The sequence below is a fragment of the Haemorhous mexicanus genome, chromosome 2 (genome assembly GCF_027477595.1).
Source record: "Haemorhous mexicanus isolate bHaeMex1 chromosome 2, bHaeMex1.pri, whole genome shotgun sequence".
NCBI lineage: Eukaryota > Metazoa > Chordata > Aves > Passeriformes > Fringillidae > Haemorhous > Haemorhous mexicanus.
Window position 1 is genome coordinate 14,639,419 of NC_082342.1, and position 18,890 is coordinate 14,658,308.

The 18,890-nt window shown below is 39.6% G+C and overlaps 1 protein-coding gene across 4 annotated transcripts in view; it reads right to left on the reverse strand.

Annotated features, from left to right (window-relative positions):
* Nucleotides 1-18,890, reverse strand: part of APP (amyloid beta precursor protein) — a 198,231-nt gene that overhangs the window by 18,911 nt on the left and 160,430 nt on the right. For all 4 annotated transcript variants that reach the window (XM_059873139.1, XM_059873131.1, XM_059873121.1 and 1 more), the window contains one exon: nucleotides 6,025-6,246. In XM_059873139.1, the coding sequence (XP_059729122.1) occupies nucleotides 6,025-6,246 (222 nt within the window). The remainder of the gene's footprint in view (nucleotides 1-6,024; nucleotides 6,247-18,890) is intronic.

An 18,890-nucleotide genomic window follows, 5' to 3' on the forward strand; every position in this document is an offset into this window, starting at 1 on the left:
TCCATCCTTAACTAAAACCCACAGTTTTGAGTATTTTTCTATTTATGTCTTCTGCTAGGTTTTTCAATACTGTCATCACCAACCCTCAGGTGGTCAGCAGTAATTTTCAGTGGCAAGGACGCAACGGAAGAAACAACCATGAGCAAACATTACCTGAACTGCTCTTGCAGACCCCTCCTCTCTTACCCTGGCCCCCACATCCTCCCTAGAAGGCTGAGGGGTTTTTTCCCCCTCCTCTCTGTAACCCCACATGGCAACAGCTATGGAGAACTGAGAGAGAAGCCTGTGCATAGCATCAGGAATGGGAGTAGGGGAAGGGGAAAAGGATTAAAGAAGCTCCTGTTGTACAGTAGCATGGACCTGATCTCAGATTAATGCAGTATTTGTCGTTAGGTGAAAGTATCAGTAATGAATAATTCTTGTAATCTATAATTTTAGAAACCCTTTACAGGGGGAAAGGCTGGGCTACTGGCACATTTCATAAGTGACACAGAAGTGAAAAGACCTGGTCAAGGAAACAAACCAGCTTCAGGGCAAAAACTGGAGGCAAACGGTAAGAGCCAAGAGTCTTCCAAAGCAGGCTGTGATGCCAGGCAATGTGATACAAAGAAAGGCTGGTTTCTGGAGAGCCCTGAGCTACCACCTTTCGAATTTCAGCTGGATTTTAAAACTTTCTCGCTCTGCCCCAGTACCAGGACTGATACATGCACAAACAGCAGTTAACTCTGAAAATCTTGTCTGTGGGTTTTCTCACTGCTTGCCCTCATACGCTGGTTTAGCATTAAATTGATTTTGGTGAGGAGGAAAAACATCAGCCACTGAAGTAATTCTCTGTAGGAAGCTGCTAAGCGCTTCACCTGTGCCTGACAAAACCAATAGCTGTCTGGCTCTGAGAGCTGACACACTGCTCAGCCAATTAGAGAAGCTGGGAACACCTCTAGGATAACATATTTAAGAACAAAAACCCGGGGGAAGTTCTCTTCTTTTTCCTGCTTTTGGAAAGGTGGCCTATGGGGGCTGCTGGGCCCCTGGCCTGGCTGCTGAGATCCCATTTGGCCCCAACACGGTCCCAGCCACCAAGATCCCACTGGGGGTGGCCATGCTGGCACTGCTGAGCCATGTGGCCAGGGCCATCCCAGCAGGGTTGAGCCATGCGGCCGGGGCCATCCCAGCACCACTGAACCATGAGGCTGCTGCCATCTTGGCCCAGCCAGCATTAAGACTTTTCATGCTTGTCTGCCTCTAACCTGCCCTGTTGTAAACAAAGAGATAAAAATGACAAGAGCTTTTCTTTTTTCAGCATCCCGCCGAGTGGAGCTGACAGCCAGTGCGGCTCGTGCACTGCCAGGGAGATCACACGACCAACAGGGAGAAAAGCACAGTGAGCGTTTCCCCTGATTTGTGGAGCCTGGTTAAGATCTACTCTTCAGCTTTGCAGAACTTCACTTGAGAAGAGATGAACTTAGGGACAGGAATTTTCTCCTGAGTCAGAGAAAAGGGAAAGCGGGGACATGTGAGGGGAGCATCAGGGATACCCAGTCAGTTCAGAAGGGTGAAGGGGAGGAGGAGATGTTCCGAGCGTAGGAGCTGAAAATCTTCTGTAAGCCATGATGAGGACTATAGTACAACAAACTGCTTCCCTGTAATTCATGAAGAATATGAGGGGATGTAGCATTCACCAGCAGCCCGTGAGAACTGGAGAATGCAGATGTTGAAAAGCTGTGATCTGACTTGAATAGAGAGACAGAGAGAACTTTTGCTTTCAGAGACAGAAAAAAGGACCCTTTGGTCTTATACTAGAACAGCTCATTCTCAAAAACTGTATCCTGTAAGATGAAATGGCCCACAAAAGCAGTTGTGGGAAGACTGCAAGACACAGGAGGGATTTCACAATGCAAACAGAGTTTTTCTGGGCGGACTGTTAGCTGTGAAAATCAGAACTGTGCTGGAAGAGTTCATAGGGAGCTGTTTCCTGTGGGAAGGACTCCATAGCGTAGCAGGGGAGACTCCTCTCCCAGAATGAACTGAAGAAAGATTCTTTTTAGAAGTGATAAACTGACTGAGAATGCCAGGTTTTGTCTCTTTGCATTGTCAGTGGGAAGGAAAGAGGGGCTGGGGGGGGAAAGGTGTTCTAAAGGTTTATTTTAGTTCTTACCATTCTTCTTTTACTAGTTTTAATAAAGTTTTCTTTATACCTTTTGAAGTTTTAATCTTGTCTTGCCCTAAAGTCTCTTCTCCTAAAGCTTATCTCAACCCCATGAGCTTTATTTGAACTGATTTTTTTTCTCCTCCTTTGCTCACTTATAGCTGAGGAAGATGAGTAGATGATTTTTGTGAGTGCACTGGCGCTTGGCCCACGGTCAAACCGCTACACCTCACCAGACCACATCATCACCACAGCTAATGAAGAGGGGAAAAATTTAAACCTACTACAGCATTTATCAACAATCAAACTCAAATATGTACTGTATGTTATTATAAAGAGCACATTCATTTTGAAGCTCCAGAATTGTATTTATATTGAATACACTTTCATGTGTACAGAAGTAAGACTGAAAATGCATTGTCCAAACAGACTCACGAAACTAAACTGGTACATGTTTATTTACACTGACTGCTCAGGCTTCATGGAGGCCACACATTCCCACCTTTACCTAATACTAATAGATCTCAGAAGAGCAAGAGAGAACGTGTTTACTTCTCTTTTCAAAAGTAAAAGAAAAGTACATCAAAAGCTGGTATAGACTAGCAGGAGAGAAGTGCAATGTGATGCTCCCCTATCAAGAACATTGTTGAAGGGAGTAACTGAACAAATCATAAGGATAACACAGTACATTTACAGGAATCTCACTTTAGAGAAATACTAGATATAGAAATTAAAGCTCCCTGTAACCTACAAGCTAAAACACAAAGGGTAAACCATGAAACCCAGTTAGTCACAGGCAAAATGCCCAGAGGGCTTGACAGTGTCAGAGCTTCACAGCTGTTGGGGGTTTGTTGGGGGTCACCTCTGAAGATGCATTTTGCATTGCTGAAGTACAGCTCGCTGACATTTTTCATGGTCCCTCTGTACAGTTCTCAGAAAGTGTTTTCTTTGTTAACCTAATTTGTGTCGCAGCATGCTGGACATCTATACAGTATATTATGTGCTGCTTCAGATCAACTCCTGTCAACATTTCCAGGGAATCTACTTCAGGGGAAAACAAGTGAGAATATACTTGCAGAAAATACTGAGTAATGTTAGACTTTCAAGGTCTATTTATTTTTAGATTGTTTTTCACTTACTAGTCAGTAAAAGCAATTCTAGGAAAATCAACTATTTGCATAAAACCTGTTCTTAAAAACCTGCAGTTTACATTGGGAAAATTTCAAATGGAGTTATGAAACCTTAAGATTACATGGCAATATATCAATCTAATACATTATTAATATCTGTGGGTGAAACATGAGATTAGATCATGGCCATGGAAGGAAACAGGCATGGGAATTAATAATAACAAGAAATATTAGGGGGAAGGGTTGTGGTATTTTAACTTCATCAAATTATCAGAGGGAGAAAAAAAGAAGGAGAAAAGTATGTCAGTCGTTATTAACTTTTTGCTACTTCCAAACCATTTCATAAGAAGACAGAAACATATTTTTGGAAGCAAGGTAGACAAAGCCTGCAGTAACACCACTATCAAAAAAGAAAACAGGAATGGGAAGTGAAGACAAACAGCACAGTCAGTCCTGGGGTTCTGGAACAACAAGGTGGGAGACAAACACAAAGGAAAAAAAAGAAAGCTGTGAAATTCCACTTTGATGCTATGGACAAAGGTATAGAAATGGTCTCTAAAGAAAGAAGATATTCTTGGCATATCTTGGCAATGATCCCATTGTGGTTTGGGTAGAGGACAGAGAATTATAAAGGGAAACAGAAGGACTTGAAGAGGTTTAAGTCACCAAATGATTTCCACTTCTAACTGTGCATACTTGAACAATTATAATGGTTGGCCTAACTGAACTGACTGTTGCAATAGGTTCATGACAAATACAACACAATCCTGGTATAAAAAACTAAAACTAAACCCCAACAACTTGGAGGCATGAAAGAGTAAGTGCTGCAACAAACCACATAGTGCATTAAAACACACAGGCATAATAATTAAGAATGGTGTTCCAGGCAGGAGAGTTTTATTTCTTATTTGCTGCCATACATTTTAAAAGGAGAACTATCCTCAGTACAGCTGCCTGTGGGAATTCAGTGTCACTTTGAAGTACCTTTCATTATTAGATCCTGAGTTTAGACAGGTTTCTGAAGGAAAAATACCCTTGTATGATTAAACTATGGGTATGTCTGGGGGTACCTGTCTACCTAATAACTTCTAAACCTGGTGACTGAAATCAATATATTTTGGAAGCTAGGAGGAAAGACATCAACAACAATTAATCCCCACCATGTTTTATGAAAGCAGGCAACAGGTATAGAAACTGATGCCCTAGATTCCTCAGCTATGGAAAAAAACTGGAGCAAGAGCTGCAACTGAAAATTCCTGCAGGACAGCCATGAGCCAGACTGTGACCTGCTCCTGGCAGACAGCCTTGATTCGTGTGCTAGGGTTAGAGCAAGCTGCAGCTCCTTCCCCAGGAAACCGAGGGTCAGCTTGACAGTCTGCGAGCCATCTGTACCCTTGCCAGTGCCTGACGTGCTCCAGCCAGCTGCTCTCACTGCCTGGCATGCCACATGGCTGCAAGTGTCCTTCAGACACAGCTGGAGTCCTTGTCACAATCTCCTGCCTTCTGGTTCTTCTTGCCAGTGGGTCTGTTGAGTTTGCTCTGGCTCTGCTCTTTTACTTGGTCCCTAACTTGCAGTGCTGACTCACTGGTACTCTCATTTTAGCCCTATTCCTGACCAGCCTCTCCTCTTCCTCTCAGATCTGCTAAGTATCTGCCTCACTGACCTTTGTGCAGGTCTTTTCTTTTGCCTGATGCTAAGCTTCTATGACTCCTTGGGACAAACTTTGATTGCAAATCTATTTCTGCTCCACTGATTTCACCTGGCACCAACACCAGACCTGGCAAATCCATGTCCCACATACCCAGTTGCTCACAGTCACTCACATACCGTGCTGGAATGAGACTAACTGTGTAAGGATGAGCTCAGAACTCATTTTGAGGCCAGGAACAGCCTAAGCCAGTGGTTTCAAAATACTTGAAGATGATTTTAATGTCTGTGCAGTTCAGCTACAAATCACAGATTTGCCTGAGAAGACTTCTGCAGTTCCAGGCTCTGTAGGTACTGTGGCTTGGCAGAATCAAACTTTTACTGATGTGATTAACTTAGCACTAGTAACAGTGCAGTTGAAGAAAGGACCACAAAGGCAAGAGGAGGAACTTGAATGACATGACTAAAGTCCCTCAGGTTTCTGATTTATTGGCTCCAACACCTAAGTGAACTACCAATTCCAGATTCTATATGGATTATTCAAGTAGCATGCTGTCACTTCATTGAAGTAGCCCATGAACAACATATAATACTCCTCAGGAAAAACATTTTCACTAGCCAAGTTGAACTCATGTGCATGTAGAAGCATTTCTGCAGTACATTCCAGGCAACCAGTGTAGGCTGTGAAATAACATTATCTGTCTGCTAGGATTATGCTGGAACTGTAATAATTTTCATGCCAGCAAATAAAAAGCTCTACCTTAAATAAAACATTCATTTCATCATGGCACAAATCTAACAGCTTATCTATCTCCCTGCAGTCATAGTCATGTATCTTATAAGACTGTTACTCATAATCTCCTAGACTTTATTATGGTTTGTTTCTGAAGGCAAGTAAACTCAAACTTGAAATTTACTGTGTGTCTAAATTACGAGGACTTTCTATTCCATCAAAGAGACACAGCAGACCAGTATTTCAGAACCTCTATCCCACTTACACTTACTTATAAGAAAAATATTAATTTTCAGAGAATAATGTGAACAGAAACCACAAAGCTCAGCTCAGAAAGTTCTGTGGTTTCTCCCCCTATTGTACTTACCTTCATTTTCAGTATTGGCTGGAACAGAATCAACTCCAAAGGGATGCCATGGCTGAAGGTCGTCTAGGCTGAAGTCTCCGTCCACTGGAAGAAGTTCAACTGTAGTCTTTGTTTCCGTCAATGAAGGCATAAGAGCATCATTTCCGTAGCTGATTCTGGGTTCACTGATCATATTGGCCAAAACATCATCAGAGTAGTTCTGTTCTTTCTGAAGTAATTCATCTGCAAGGAAATTTCAATGGAGAAACATCTGAAAGAGCCAGCATGTCTGAAGACCTATTTTCAATGCTACTCAAGTAAGAATTCTCTGTTGTGAGATTCTGTTTTCCTACAATAAATAAAAATAGTAAGGCTTAGAAAAAAAGCCATGATAAGCACTGCAGCTAAGGCATTAACTGAGGTTGACATCAACCTCAGCTGCTCAATACTGTTTCCTACCCACATTTCCACTACATAACAGATCATAGGTCTGTGCTACTATATACATTCCTTGGCTCTTCCCAACCACTTTGAAAGGAAGCACAAAACAATTCTCTTCATCTCAACATGCTTCTGTAAGTCAACTGGCGAGAGATCCAAAGGAAGGAATGTCTTTGTAATTTGTCCTTCCTCTTAAATGCTCACTGCCAAAGCTTATCACAACTCTTAAATCCTAAATCTCCACAACAGTCACTGTATTAAATTAGGTTTACTATAACACATCAAATCTGAAGAAACACTTGATTTTTTAACATATATAACTTCATCATAACTGAAGCAGTTCTTTGCTAAAAAGCAGTAGTAGACAACTAGTACTAGTAGTAGTAGTAGTAGTAGCAGGCAAATTATTTTACAAGCTATCAGCACCTAAAACTATGCAGTACTATCTATGCTGTGGAGTTTTTTTTTCTTGAAGCAAGGTGAGAAAAATCAAAGCACTTTTCAGTTCCATCAGGTGTATAGGACAGACAGTTCAACTCCGTGTTAAAAATAAGCTCAGAGACTGTGTGTGCTTCATTATTCCTACTCCCTACCAAAGTTCCTCTACTCTCACACCAAAGCTCCTCTACTCTCAGCACAGAAAGGACATGGACTTGTTGGAGTGAGTCCAGAGGGCCATAGAGTTGATCAGAAGGCTGAAGTACCTCCACTATGAAGACAGGCTGAGACACCTGGGGCTGTTCAGCCCAAAGAAGAGAAAGGTCCTAGAAGAGCTTACTGTGGCCTTTCAATACTTAGAGAGGGCCTATAAGAAATAAGGGCCAAACTTGTTATCAGAGCCTTTAGCAATAGGACATAGGGTGATGGTTTTTAACTGAAGGAGAGTAAATTAATGTAAGACACAAGAAAGAAATTTTTTACAGGAGGGTGGTGGTAGATGCCCTGTACCTGGCAGCATTCAAGACCAGGCTGGACAGAGCTCTGACCAAGCCTATCTACTTGAAGATGTCCTTGCTCATTACAGAGAGGGCTGGACTAGATGATCTTTAAAGGTCCTTTCCAACCAAAACTATTCTACAATTCCATCTTTGATCCACTGACATCTGTTTTTGTAGGAAAAATACACTATTTCCAAGTGTTTTGAGGGAACCCGCTGCACAAGAGCACATTTAAGCAAGAAATTGCAATGCAGACCAATAATTGCTAATAAGGCACCAAAATTGAGCAAGTGCCACAGAGTTAAATAATTCGTAATAGGAGACTGTAGTAGAGTGCAAGTGCCCACATGAGAACACACATGGCAGCTGATAATACAACAGCTTTTATTAGGACTGTTTTCTCTGCACTTCATTAAGGACCCCCTGACTGTCACTACTTCACACCCACATCTCTACCATGCCGCAATGAATCACCACTCTGCTGCTAAACTCTTTATGCCTCTCCATAGGGGCTCACTCATTTCCTAGTAATATCAGTGATAAGGGCCATCTAAGTTTCTATACACACCACAGCTTTAGAAAACCTCAGCAAAACCTTTTGAATGTTATGTTCCTCCCAGCTTTACAGCATGAAGCTTCACACCACAGAAGTACAATGTAACCATGCAGCACCCTCAGAAAGGACCCTTACCACCTCAGGAGCATTAGAGGTGCCACTGCTTCAGGGCCTCTCTCAGTGATTATGCAGTAGGTCTCTGCTCTCTAATTCATCTCTCAAAGGCCACCCTGACATAGCTCACGAAATTCTCTGCCACCCTATTCCCATAAGACTGAATTCAGAACATCAAAAATAAAAAGAATGTTGCAACCTCAACTCTGGGGCAAACACAGGTTCTGAATCTTACAATATAATGTTTCAAAATAAATTTTCCAGTTTAAACAGTAATTAATTAAGCAGATGGTAAGACTAATGTGAACAAAAAATTTAATTCTGTGATTTAATTTGCCCATTAAAATGACTTACTAGGACAGTATAGAAAGCCTATGTCAATTACACTGAATTGTTTTTCTTTTCATATTCATTTTACTGAAACCAGTACTATTTTATGACACCTACTAAATCTTCAGCATTGAAGTTAAATCCGATTTTGTCTCCAAACTGCACTTAGACTGCCTCCTTTTTTAAATTAAACCACCTCCTTTCATCAGAAGAGACAGGTGAAGAACCTTGATATTCTGAGCAGACATTATCACATGACATGTTAGTTTTCATTAGATGAGGATGAAAAGACTTTACAAAAAAGAGCTGGATTTTAGTGGCCTGAGGGAGGTGTCCATGTACCTTGCAGGGTGCCACAGATGACAGCAGCTGAGAACACTACTACCATGGACCACATTATCATCATGGACCACACAAGAGAGTGTTACAGTACTGAGCATCTTTGTGACCACACACCTTTCAAAACCTGGGCACTGGAATGGTTTTGGAATGGTCTTGTTCCCGCTGTTCTCCCCATCCCCAGAGGATGGTGTGGGGCAACTGCAGAGACCTGGAGCTCAGGCAGCAGTGGCAGGGGATGGTGGAGCTGTGGCTGGTGGAGCTGTGCCCCAGCCACTCCTTTGCCCTGAACAGTGCCTATCCTGTACAACTCCTGTCCATACTCTGCTGCTGACATACTCAGTGTCACCTGCAGACAGCTCCTGCCCTTGGAAAGGGACAAATGGTGCACAGAGGGGAAGGAAGCACCTGAGTTCTGGCATTGCAGGAGCAGCACCAGAACTGGTACAGAACTCGGGAGAGGCCACGGTGCAGGCATGGCTGTGCCTGCCAGGCTGACAGAGAGGGGTTCCAAACTCCCATCATGATACATCATTATAGCCAAATTTCTGAGGGCTGGGAGTGATCACACACAAAGTGTCTCTCAAGGCTACCCAAGTGGGAGCACATCGTTGCCAGCTCCATTGTTTTCCACCCAGCTGTGGCAGACAGCATGTAAAGGAACTGACCTGCACAATAGCTCAAGTGAGGCAGATAGATACTACAACCAGCAGATTATGATCACATTCATTTTACAAAACGGGAAACAATGGCTACATGAGTCAAGCCCATCTGACAGGATGAATCAGACACTGAATGACATTGAGAAATTGGAAGTGCCTGGCATAGAAACTGCTGGAATCCATCACACTGAGGCAGCTGTGTCTGCATTGAGTAAATGATTCGCAAACAATTGCTTCAATCGTTAAACTGCTAAAAAAAGTTTGCCTTAGGATTTCCAGTTATTGATACTACTGGCAAAGCCCAAGATCAATTTTTCAGGGCTGATTTTGTTCCAAGTATCGACGGCTACTTGAACCATCAGTTACACTAATGGAAAGCCATACACCTATTCATCGACACAGTATTTCCTCCATCTGCAGCTGCCAGCTCAACTCCCCCACCGTGCAAGAGACAAATCCCTAAATAAGCAGGAGTACAGACACAGCTAGAGGCTAGGATGTGCATTCTAGACTGTTTCAGGGGATTTATTTGTACTATGAATATTTTATCATTAGGTGCTGAAAATAGAGAGATCCTAGGTTGCTCTTCAAAATTTCATCTCACATCAAACCAACAGGACAAAAACACTCTGAGAATCTTCCTATAATAAATGTTTTTTGCTAGGGTTATTATCTCCTTGTAGCATTCTGCTAAGCCTTGCCATTGAGAAAAATAAAGAGAAAAATAAAATAAAGTCTTTCTGTCCCTCTGAGACCATGTGCTCGCTCAAAAGCAACCATGACCTTAGGAAGAGACCACACTCAGTTGGGACCTCAGACCTCCCACTAACTCTGAATTTGGTGTGAGGGCACACAATTGCTGCTTCTCCTCCAGACACTCAAAATTCTCCTTCAGGCACCTAAACTTTTTCATTCTCAGGATGAAAGACAGGCTCACTTCTAGTATTTTAATAAGATGCTTCTTGGACTTCTCACAGCGCCTAAGCAAGTTTCACTAATTCTTGGACTCACTGCAGGCCTCCTCATGGGTCAATAGTCCTCAACAACAGCATCTAGAAAAATTGAATTGAAATATGTCTGGGGAACTGGATAAAAGTGTAATACCAATCCAAATTACTTTCAAGACTTCTCTTATCTCACAAAGAGGCAAACGGAGCCAAAAGCAAAGAAAGAGCTGAAGAAAAGAAATAAAATTTACTACAAAATCTTCTGGTAGATACTGCATTGTTAGAAGTTATTTGTCTACAATGCCCCAAGACCACAGTTCTATTTGCAAATCTTTGTGCTAGAAAAGATATCATGACAAATCCCAACAAAGTTGATGGAGTCTCTGAGGGGTAAACCCATGTCATGTTAAAACCTTATCTAATTTTACTGTCACACAACACTGTGTCCAATGTTGAACTCTGGGACTTACTTCCCAGCCCTTAACTGGCACAGTTATAATGACAAGAATTTAATATGGAACAGCTTCTCTTGCTGTCCTGGAGTGCCAACAACCCATTAGCTTTCTTTCAAACCATAATTTTTACTTAGTTCATAGTTTGTTTAAGATTTCCAAAAATAATTTTAACATTTGTTGTGTTTTCAAGGAGCCCACCTACTAGATGAAAAGCTCTGAATCACTCTTATGTGCAAAAATGATTGAATTTAGTTGAAAAACAGCCTTAAAATTGGCAATTGTAATTGTGGAGTTCTAAGAAACAACTTCTTCAACCAGATTAGAAATGAAGTGCACCAAAACACCTCTAATTAGGACTAGTTAAAATACCACCAAATAATATGCCATAGTTTTGACCAACATCTAACTTCCTTTATAAAATGCAATTTACATGGTAGAACATATATTTGATCCAACAGAGATGGGCTTGGAATCAGCTCAGATAAACTTGCACAAATGCAGAGTCTTATTGCCTCACTCAGCATCAGTGACCATTCAGTCTGAACTGAACACCTGTTTTTCCCAAAGTTACTTGCTTTTGATCATGTGCTTTCAAAATGAGAAAACTAAAAAGTGTCAGCAACCTCCCTGTTCTTTTTAACAGCAGAAATTACAGAGCAATTGAGTCACAGCAACAGCTTCATTTGCACTGGCACACATAACTGCCTTAATCCAGTCTGAAGGCAATTTAAATCATGCACATGTTGCATGTCACAATTAGGACTCACTAAGAACACCAACACAATAATTTATTACAGCACATGTAGCAAGAGGTAACATGCTTAGCTGCAGCTTTCAATTGTATGCTTACTTCATGGGCTAATTTAATGTTATTTTTTAAAACAGCTGCACTGATGTAATGCAGTCAGGTTTGAGCTAACTTTGAGTGTCTGTATCTTGTCAGCTGCATGAATCAAAACTCTTCCAAATTGGTAAATATGAAAACAAGAGCTCCTGTGCCTTACCACAAAGAGTGAAGCTCCACTGAATTTCAAGTATTTTGTTATTTTTAGATGTTTTGCTGAATCAAACACTGTATGATCATGATGCTGCATACTGCCATGAGTCATAATTATAACATTATCCAGCTACAAAACACAATTCTGTGCTATTCAGAGCCGAATTAATTCATTTGTGTAGCACAAATCAAATGTAATGTAGAGAGACTGATGAGAATGTTACTGAAAGTGCCTGCTGGAGGGTGGAGAAGTGCCTTTGTTGCCTGCATGCTTTGAGGATGATGAAAGAGGAGTGATATGGTAGATCGCTCCTGTGAAATGCTGGAAATGAGCCCAACCTTCAGTGCTCAGATCCATACTGACAGAGAAATGTGACCACACCATCAGATCTAAGTTTTCTTCTCACCTCCTTGACAGCCTGTGAAATTATGCCACAGGTCTCTTTGTCTGGAAACTCTTTCAGTGCAATGTGTCTCTCCCTCATGGCTAAAGGGAGACAGAAAGAGCAAAAACCATGGGTAAAGCATTTCATAGTTCCTATTTTCTGTCCCTCAGAGACACCATCATTAGGTAAGAGCAAATAGCAGCCAAACCCCTCCACTTTTCAGAAATTTCCTATGTGTATGAAAACCTTGATCAATAAGTTGAAAAGTTTTCCCTTTTTTGAACAATTAAGGTATCATGATACAGTTGACCTAAAATATTTTTTCTAGAAGTTAATAAGAGAATAAGAATCCCATAGCCTTAGACAATACCTTGATGGCTAAGAAAACCTAACTTTAGAAAAACTACACATTTGAACTTGAGAATAGCTGCAATAATTAGAACCATGCTAAAAAGAACATGCTTCAACTACATTTTTTTTAAAATCACAACTTTAGCACTTCCATTTCTTTCCCATTTCTTGCTCCTTCTATTTCAGTACATGTAGATTTTGCTGTTTCCTGAATCACATCATAAAAACAACCCAAGTGAGTTTCCTCCTGTCAGCTGGCACATGGAATAATGTTTCAGTTAAATCTACCTTGCAGACATGTTGTCTTTATCATTAAAACTCCCAAAGATGTTTAACTGATATACAGAGACATTGTCCTTGTGCAGGTAAATCACAGATTTTCTGGTACAGAAGAGTCTTTAAAGCTTGGGTAATCCAGTTCAGGATATAAACTTATCACCAAGTAATGATTGATTTCAAAATGTCCTCAGTGTCTTTTCCTCAGGGATGGACTTCACTGCAAATTTAGTTTTGTAAGCAATTACTGAGCACTCTGAGCAAAGGTTCATGACAATTTTCACACCACTTAATCAGCCTGCTATGAAACTCATGGTCTGAAATTTTGTCTAATTTTCCTGGAAGCCTGATATAACAATCCTTGTCTTCAGTGACAGAAACTTTAATTACTACAGACCCATAATTATCTGACAACTACACAAACTATCTATTAATTAAAATTAAATCTCAACATATGGCTGTAGCTAAGTGCACATTAATATTTTTTTTGTATTTAACAGCCAGTCATCTGATTAATAACTGCATTTCCTCCTCACTTCAAAGCAGAGAGTATTGAAGCTTGTGTCATCTCTGGAGTTATTCAACAGAAATGAAAGACCCTGCTCTTCCCGTTCACAACATGCCTTTTTGGCAATTTCTGTTGTCTCTTTCCCTTCCTCTCACCACCTCCTCATTCAATTTGGTTAAATTAGACAGGTCCTCTCCAAGTAAGACATGGAAACAATCCAATATGAAGGTAGACAAGATAATATTAAAAAATACTTGGGGAAAAAATGGAATTGAAATTATACCATAATCCAGAACATATATTGTATATCATCATCCTGATCCACAGAAGGCACTGTGACAAACTCTCCAAGTTAAATTTAAATTCCACATTTAATTCAGAATTAACATATCATTAAGTGCTTTAAAATAGGCCGAAGAGTCTAAATTAAAACAAATAAACAGCCTGACCAATTGTCACTGATATAGTCAGATGAATCAGCAATCATTATTCTTGCTCAGGCTTGTGTAAAGTAGAAAAAGCCTAGTACTCTTCCCTCTTAAGGTCCTGATAAGGCTTATAAGTGAAACTACTCTGCAAAAACATTTATATGAAATATTGCTACAGAATTTTATTGCCTAATTTTCTGAAAATAATTATTTACTTTATTTATCAATTATTTTTTAGTCTTATTTACTGATAAAAAGAATTATATTTACTTGCCAAACTTACAATACACCATACAATTTAAAACTACAGTAGGACCTAAAACTACCACTTTCTGACACCTGAAACAAGTCAGTTACCAAATTTTCTACAATCACTTCTCAAGGTCAGATTGTGAATACCACAACAATTTTTGTCATCTTGGAAGCACTCAATAATCCATAAAAAATATAAGAATCTGAACATTAACTTGTTGCACTGATGTTTTAAGATTTTAGCTTTTGTATTTTTCATATCCTGTACTGCACTAGTGCATAACTCTGAACTCCATATAGAGTGTTAGGTAACTCTCATTTGGTCAGACAAAGCAATCCTTCTGGGTCTGAGATTCAAGGACACCATCTTCCTCAGGCCCCAAGAAGTATAAATAAAACTGAACTGGGGGAGAGGGGAGCAAACTGGGGGAATGTGACTTCATTACCTGAAACTGCAATTGGAGGATTAACACCTGACATGCTAATAGAGCACTTATATCTGTCTGAAAAACTCGTGACCATCACCCATTTTGGGTGTAGCACCCTGGGGAGGCTTTGTCTGTCCTTAATGAAGGCCCTTCATTAAATATATCTGCTTTTATCCTTTTAACTTTGTCTGGCCTCTGTTTCTAGGTAAGCCCGAAATAGGCATCAGCAGGTGAGACCCTTGGTCAAAAGAGAATATTTTTTAATTTAAATCCAAATTTACAGAACTCAATTGTGCAGTGCTTGCTCCAGATAATAAATATTTTGCCTATTTATTAACTGCAGTTTTAGTGTTTGACAGGCCAGATATATCCTGGGTTGCCAGAGTAATCTAAAGAGATGCATTTATTAAATTTACCAAATATATCTATGGAGTGGGATATGGCCAGTTCTGATACCTTTTATGCTGTTTTTCATACACATGATTTAAAAGGAGAAAGCAGAACAGAGCAAGAACTGGAACCCTGCCCAGGCACCACTATTCAGAAAAATTAATTTTTCAGTGAAGTTGGGTATATGAGAATCACAGGCAGGAGAAAGCTGCATTGATGAAAGATCATTTGTAATCCCATGTGCATGGGAACTGACAGAACATTACTGCAACATTTCCATCAACCCAGCCATTCTGTAAAGTCACATATCCTCTGTAACTTTTTCCTTTTTTATCCCAACAGTAACAACTTGCCAAAGAAGAACACCACAGATACTCTTGACCATAATAAACAGCTGTGACTTTTCCCTCTGCACTTCTGGAAAGTTCAGCTTCAAAACAAAGCTATACTTCAAAACAAAATTTAGTATACCATTGGCATTAGAGACTTATTTTGCCATCCCCCTCAGGATACCTGCCCACAATGATGCAGTTCAGACTTTAGTGTTTAAATCCCTTTGGATAACAATTCCAGAGACTGACACATTAGCTCTGTAATATATTTTATATAAAACTATATTACCTAGTGCTAATATAACCAGTCTGTAACTGGTTCTCAATGGAGACTTGCAATTTGCCAGCAGGTAAGAGTTAGGATGATTCCTTTGTTTCTTTCACAGTCCAAGACCTCCTACAAGGAATCTGATCTTAGAGTGAATCACACAGAATGACACAACTGTGTTTCCAAAACATGTTAACTGGGAAAAGAAAATCCATCATTCAACAGCACAAATGAAGCAGAAGATGCTGGAGTATTTGTGATCCCACAATTCTGGGCTGCTTCAGTACTCGTGGACATTGACATAATGAACTTGATTTAGGATGGCATATTTATGAAAAAAATTACACATATATTCAGTGTTTTAAAAAAATCCCCAATAGCTCAGTATAATAAGATTTCTGTAAGCAGACAACATTGTACAAAGTCAGAGCCTCCCCTCTGACTGGAACTATGCCTTTGGAAAGTCACCTGCTCTCAGATCATATCTGAAAGCCGGACAACTGGAAGACATTTTCAGATTTTGCTTATCTACTCAAAAAAAAAAAAAAAAAAAAAAAAAAAAAAAAAAAAAAGACATCTTTAATTTGGCACATGATGAACGAACATATGAGCTCCTTAAAGCATAACACTAGAAGCAATTATCAGGAAATACTAATGAGAAAGGCTGAGAAGCCATTCTGCTTCATAAGACTAAAAGCAGACTTAAAAAAAAGTCTTTAAAAAGAGCATGTTGGTTCAGGCTTTAAAGAGAACATGTTGGTATCACCACATCCTTTACCTGCATCATCTCAAAACTGAGTGCTGGGCTTTAGACTTTTCACTGAAGACACAAAAGAACTTGAAATCAACTAGATGTTTATGAGCAAATCTGTAATCCTGACCTATAATGCTTTTTAAAATCAAATATATCCAGTATACTGATTTAAAATAATATACGCACTTCTTTAAATTCACCATTTTCATATAATTGTAACCCTACTCCTTGGAGAAACAAGGCTCTCCAAGACAGAATTTCCCAGTCTACTATATTCATGACACCAGAAAATGACTGGTGATTAAGAAGAAAATCCTGATCAAATCCACATGTATCCAATAAAATAAGAAAAAATAGGAAAGAATACAACCAATAACTGGACAGTTATTCAAAGTCTAATGCTTTTTTTCCCATTGTGCACAAGGTGACTGTAGATTCTTCCAGAGGGGTATCAAAGGAAGTTGTTAAGTGGACACTGTCTCAGCCTCAACCTGTTGCCACTGTGAGCCCAGAGTGGTTCATGATCATGAACTCCCTGTTGGATCTGTAGTGGGGATGGCAACTTTCTATTAAAAGAGAAGTGTCTATGAAAAAATACTTCAGGCTAAAGTAATGGAAAGGTCACAGAACAAGGTTGTCAAGAAGGATCTATTAATGCACGGCAGAGTGCTCTCACCATCAGCTCCTGAGAAAAGCCAAGGCAACACCTTTAAAGCTCTCCTGCAAATAGATGAATTATTTAGAGTGAAAGATTTAAATACTCACTGAAATAGCAGATGCTCAGGAAATTTAAAATTACTTTGTTTATAATTTACAGGTCCACGATTATTATCAGTTTTCAGTTCTAACATGTGGATCATGAGACCAGATTTTTTACAGGTACAAGTGAAACAGAACAGCATTATTCAAACCAAAGGAAAATATTCTCTTAACAAACTTAGTCACTTCTATTAACTTTTTATTCTGACTATATTTCTGAACTGGAAAAAAGAAGTCCCATATCTTTCCTTGAAGAAAAAGCCACCTCAATCCAAAGTCACCTGAAGTGATTTATCCTTTTACCAGTATCTGTGCGCCCTGGAGGAAACTGGCTCTTTTACTGACTGAAGTCGTGTTCACAATATTTATGAGATGGAAAGAGGGCTTGTGCACACAAAAATCAGGATTCATGTCTTTTCTGGAGAACATTAGTGCCCATGATAGCACACAATAGCCCATTTAGCTATAAAAAGATGGGGAGGATATAGTACATTGCTAATGAAAGCACTTCAGAACATCAGCGTCAGTGATGTGCATTTATATCTATTTTAATCATCTACAATTCTCCACCTAATTTTCTTTGACAGTTAAATAATCTTGACAAAAAATAAGAGATGCTTAGAGAAAGAAAATGTTGGATTCATTTCCAGGATTTTTTTCCTTCTCTCCTACACTGATGCAAAGGTCATATCTTACTAGCAGAGAGCACTGAGTCTCTTAAAAATGCCTTTTCACTGTGAGGGTGACCAAACACTGGCAACTGGCTCTGGGTGGCCTTGCTTTAGCAGAGAGAATGAAGCAGATGTCCTCCATCCTCCAGAGGTTCTGCCCAACCTCAAGCATTCTGTGCTTCTGTGACATTGGCTGATTCCCTACACAAATGTCATACATCACCCTGCTCCAACAAATGGCATCTTATTATTTATGGTATTTAAATAATTGTAAGAATATTTTATACAGACAACAAAGTGGCAAAATGGATAGCCCAGTAAAGGTCACAGGCTTGTGATAATCAAAGTAAAAAACAACACTTGGGAAAAAAGTGCTTCAGAGTGTGTGTGTATATATATATATATATATATATATATATATATATATATATATATATATGTATAAGAATTAGTCAAAATTGTTTTAAAAACCAATGTCATTGGGTGGAAAAGGTCTTAATTGCTCTCCACTTGGGCCATATGTCAATATTTAAGCACACAAAATCTATCTCAATGTTGCTGTGGAAAGTTTAACATAGAATTCATTTGCTTTTGTGGAAGGACTCTGCTAGTTTTAACCACTGATGCAACAATATATATTTTGCTAGAATCCTAACAAATCATCTTTTTGACTGAATGCTACAGGCCTTCAAGGGAGATTATTAAAGAAAAATAACCACTTCACAGAAAATTTAAATTTTTCTTTGAAAGGCTGAGGTTACTGGATACACATAAGTATGTCAAATTATGGGGAGAAAACACAGGCGTAGTTAGTGCTGGAAATCACTTCAGCATACCTGTGCAAATACACACTCTCCAAAGGCTGCTTTTGACTGCTTGTTCCAGTTGCATTGCACTTATAGGCACAAAAGACAGAGCAGAACATGGGCTTGTATGATACAGCCCAGACACATCAAACAGGCTATTTAAAACTAGAAGGCAGGTTTTACAGAACCTTTGGTAACACCTACATACTACTGTCCTACTTCCACAAACTGTTTAAAGTTTGCTGAGAAGTTTCTCTGTATTGTAGATATCAACAAATCTCAACGGAATACTTGCTGTCACAGAAAAATGTGCTGGTTTTAAAGAGATGAAGGTGGAAATTCAATATTTCTGCTCTGGTAAGGATGATGTTTTGTTGTATCCAATATTGAACACTCCCCTACACAGTACTAGCCTGGGGCAATTTAAAAATGACAATTCCACTGATCTCCAGAATGGCAGTAAGTATGAAACTGAACAGAAATTGTCCAACTTTCCCCA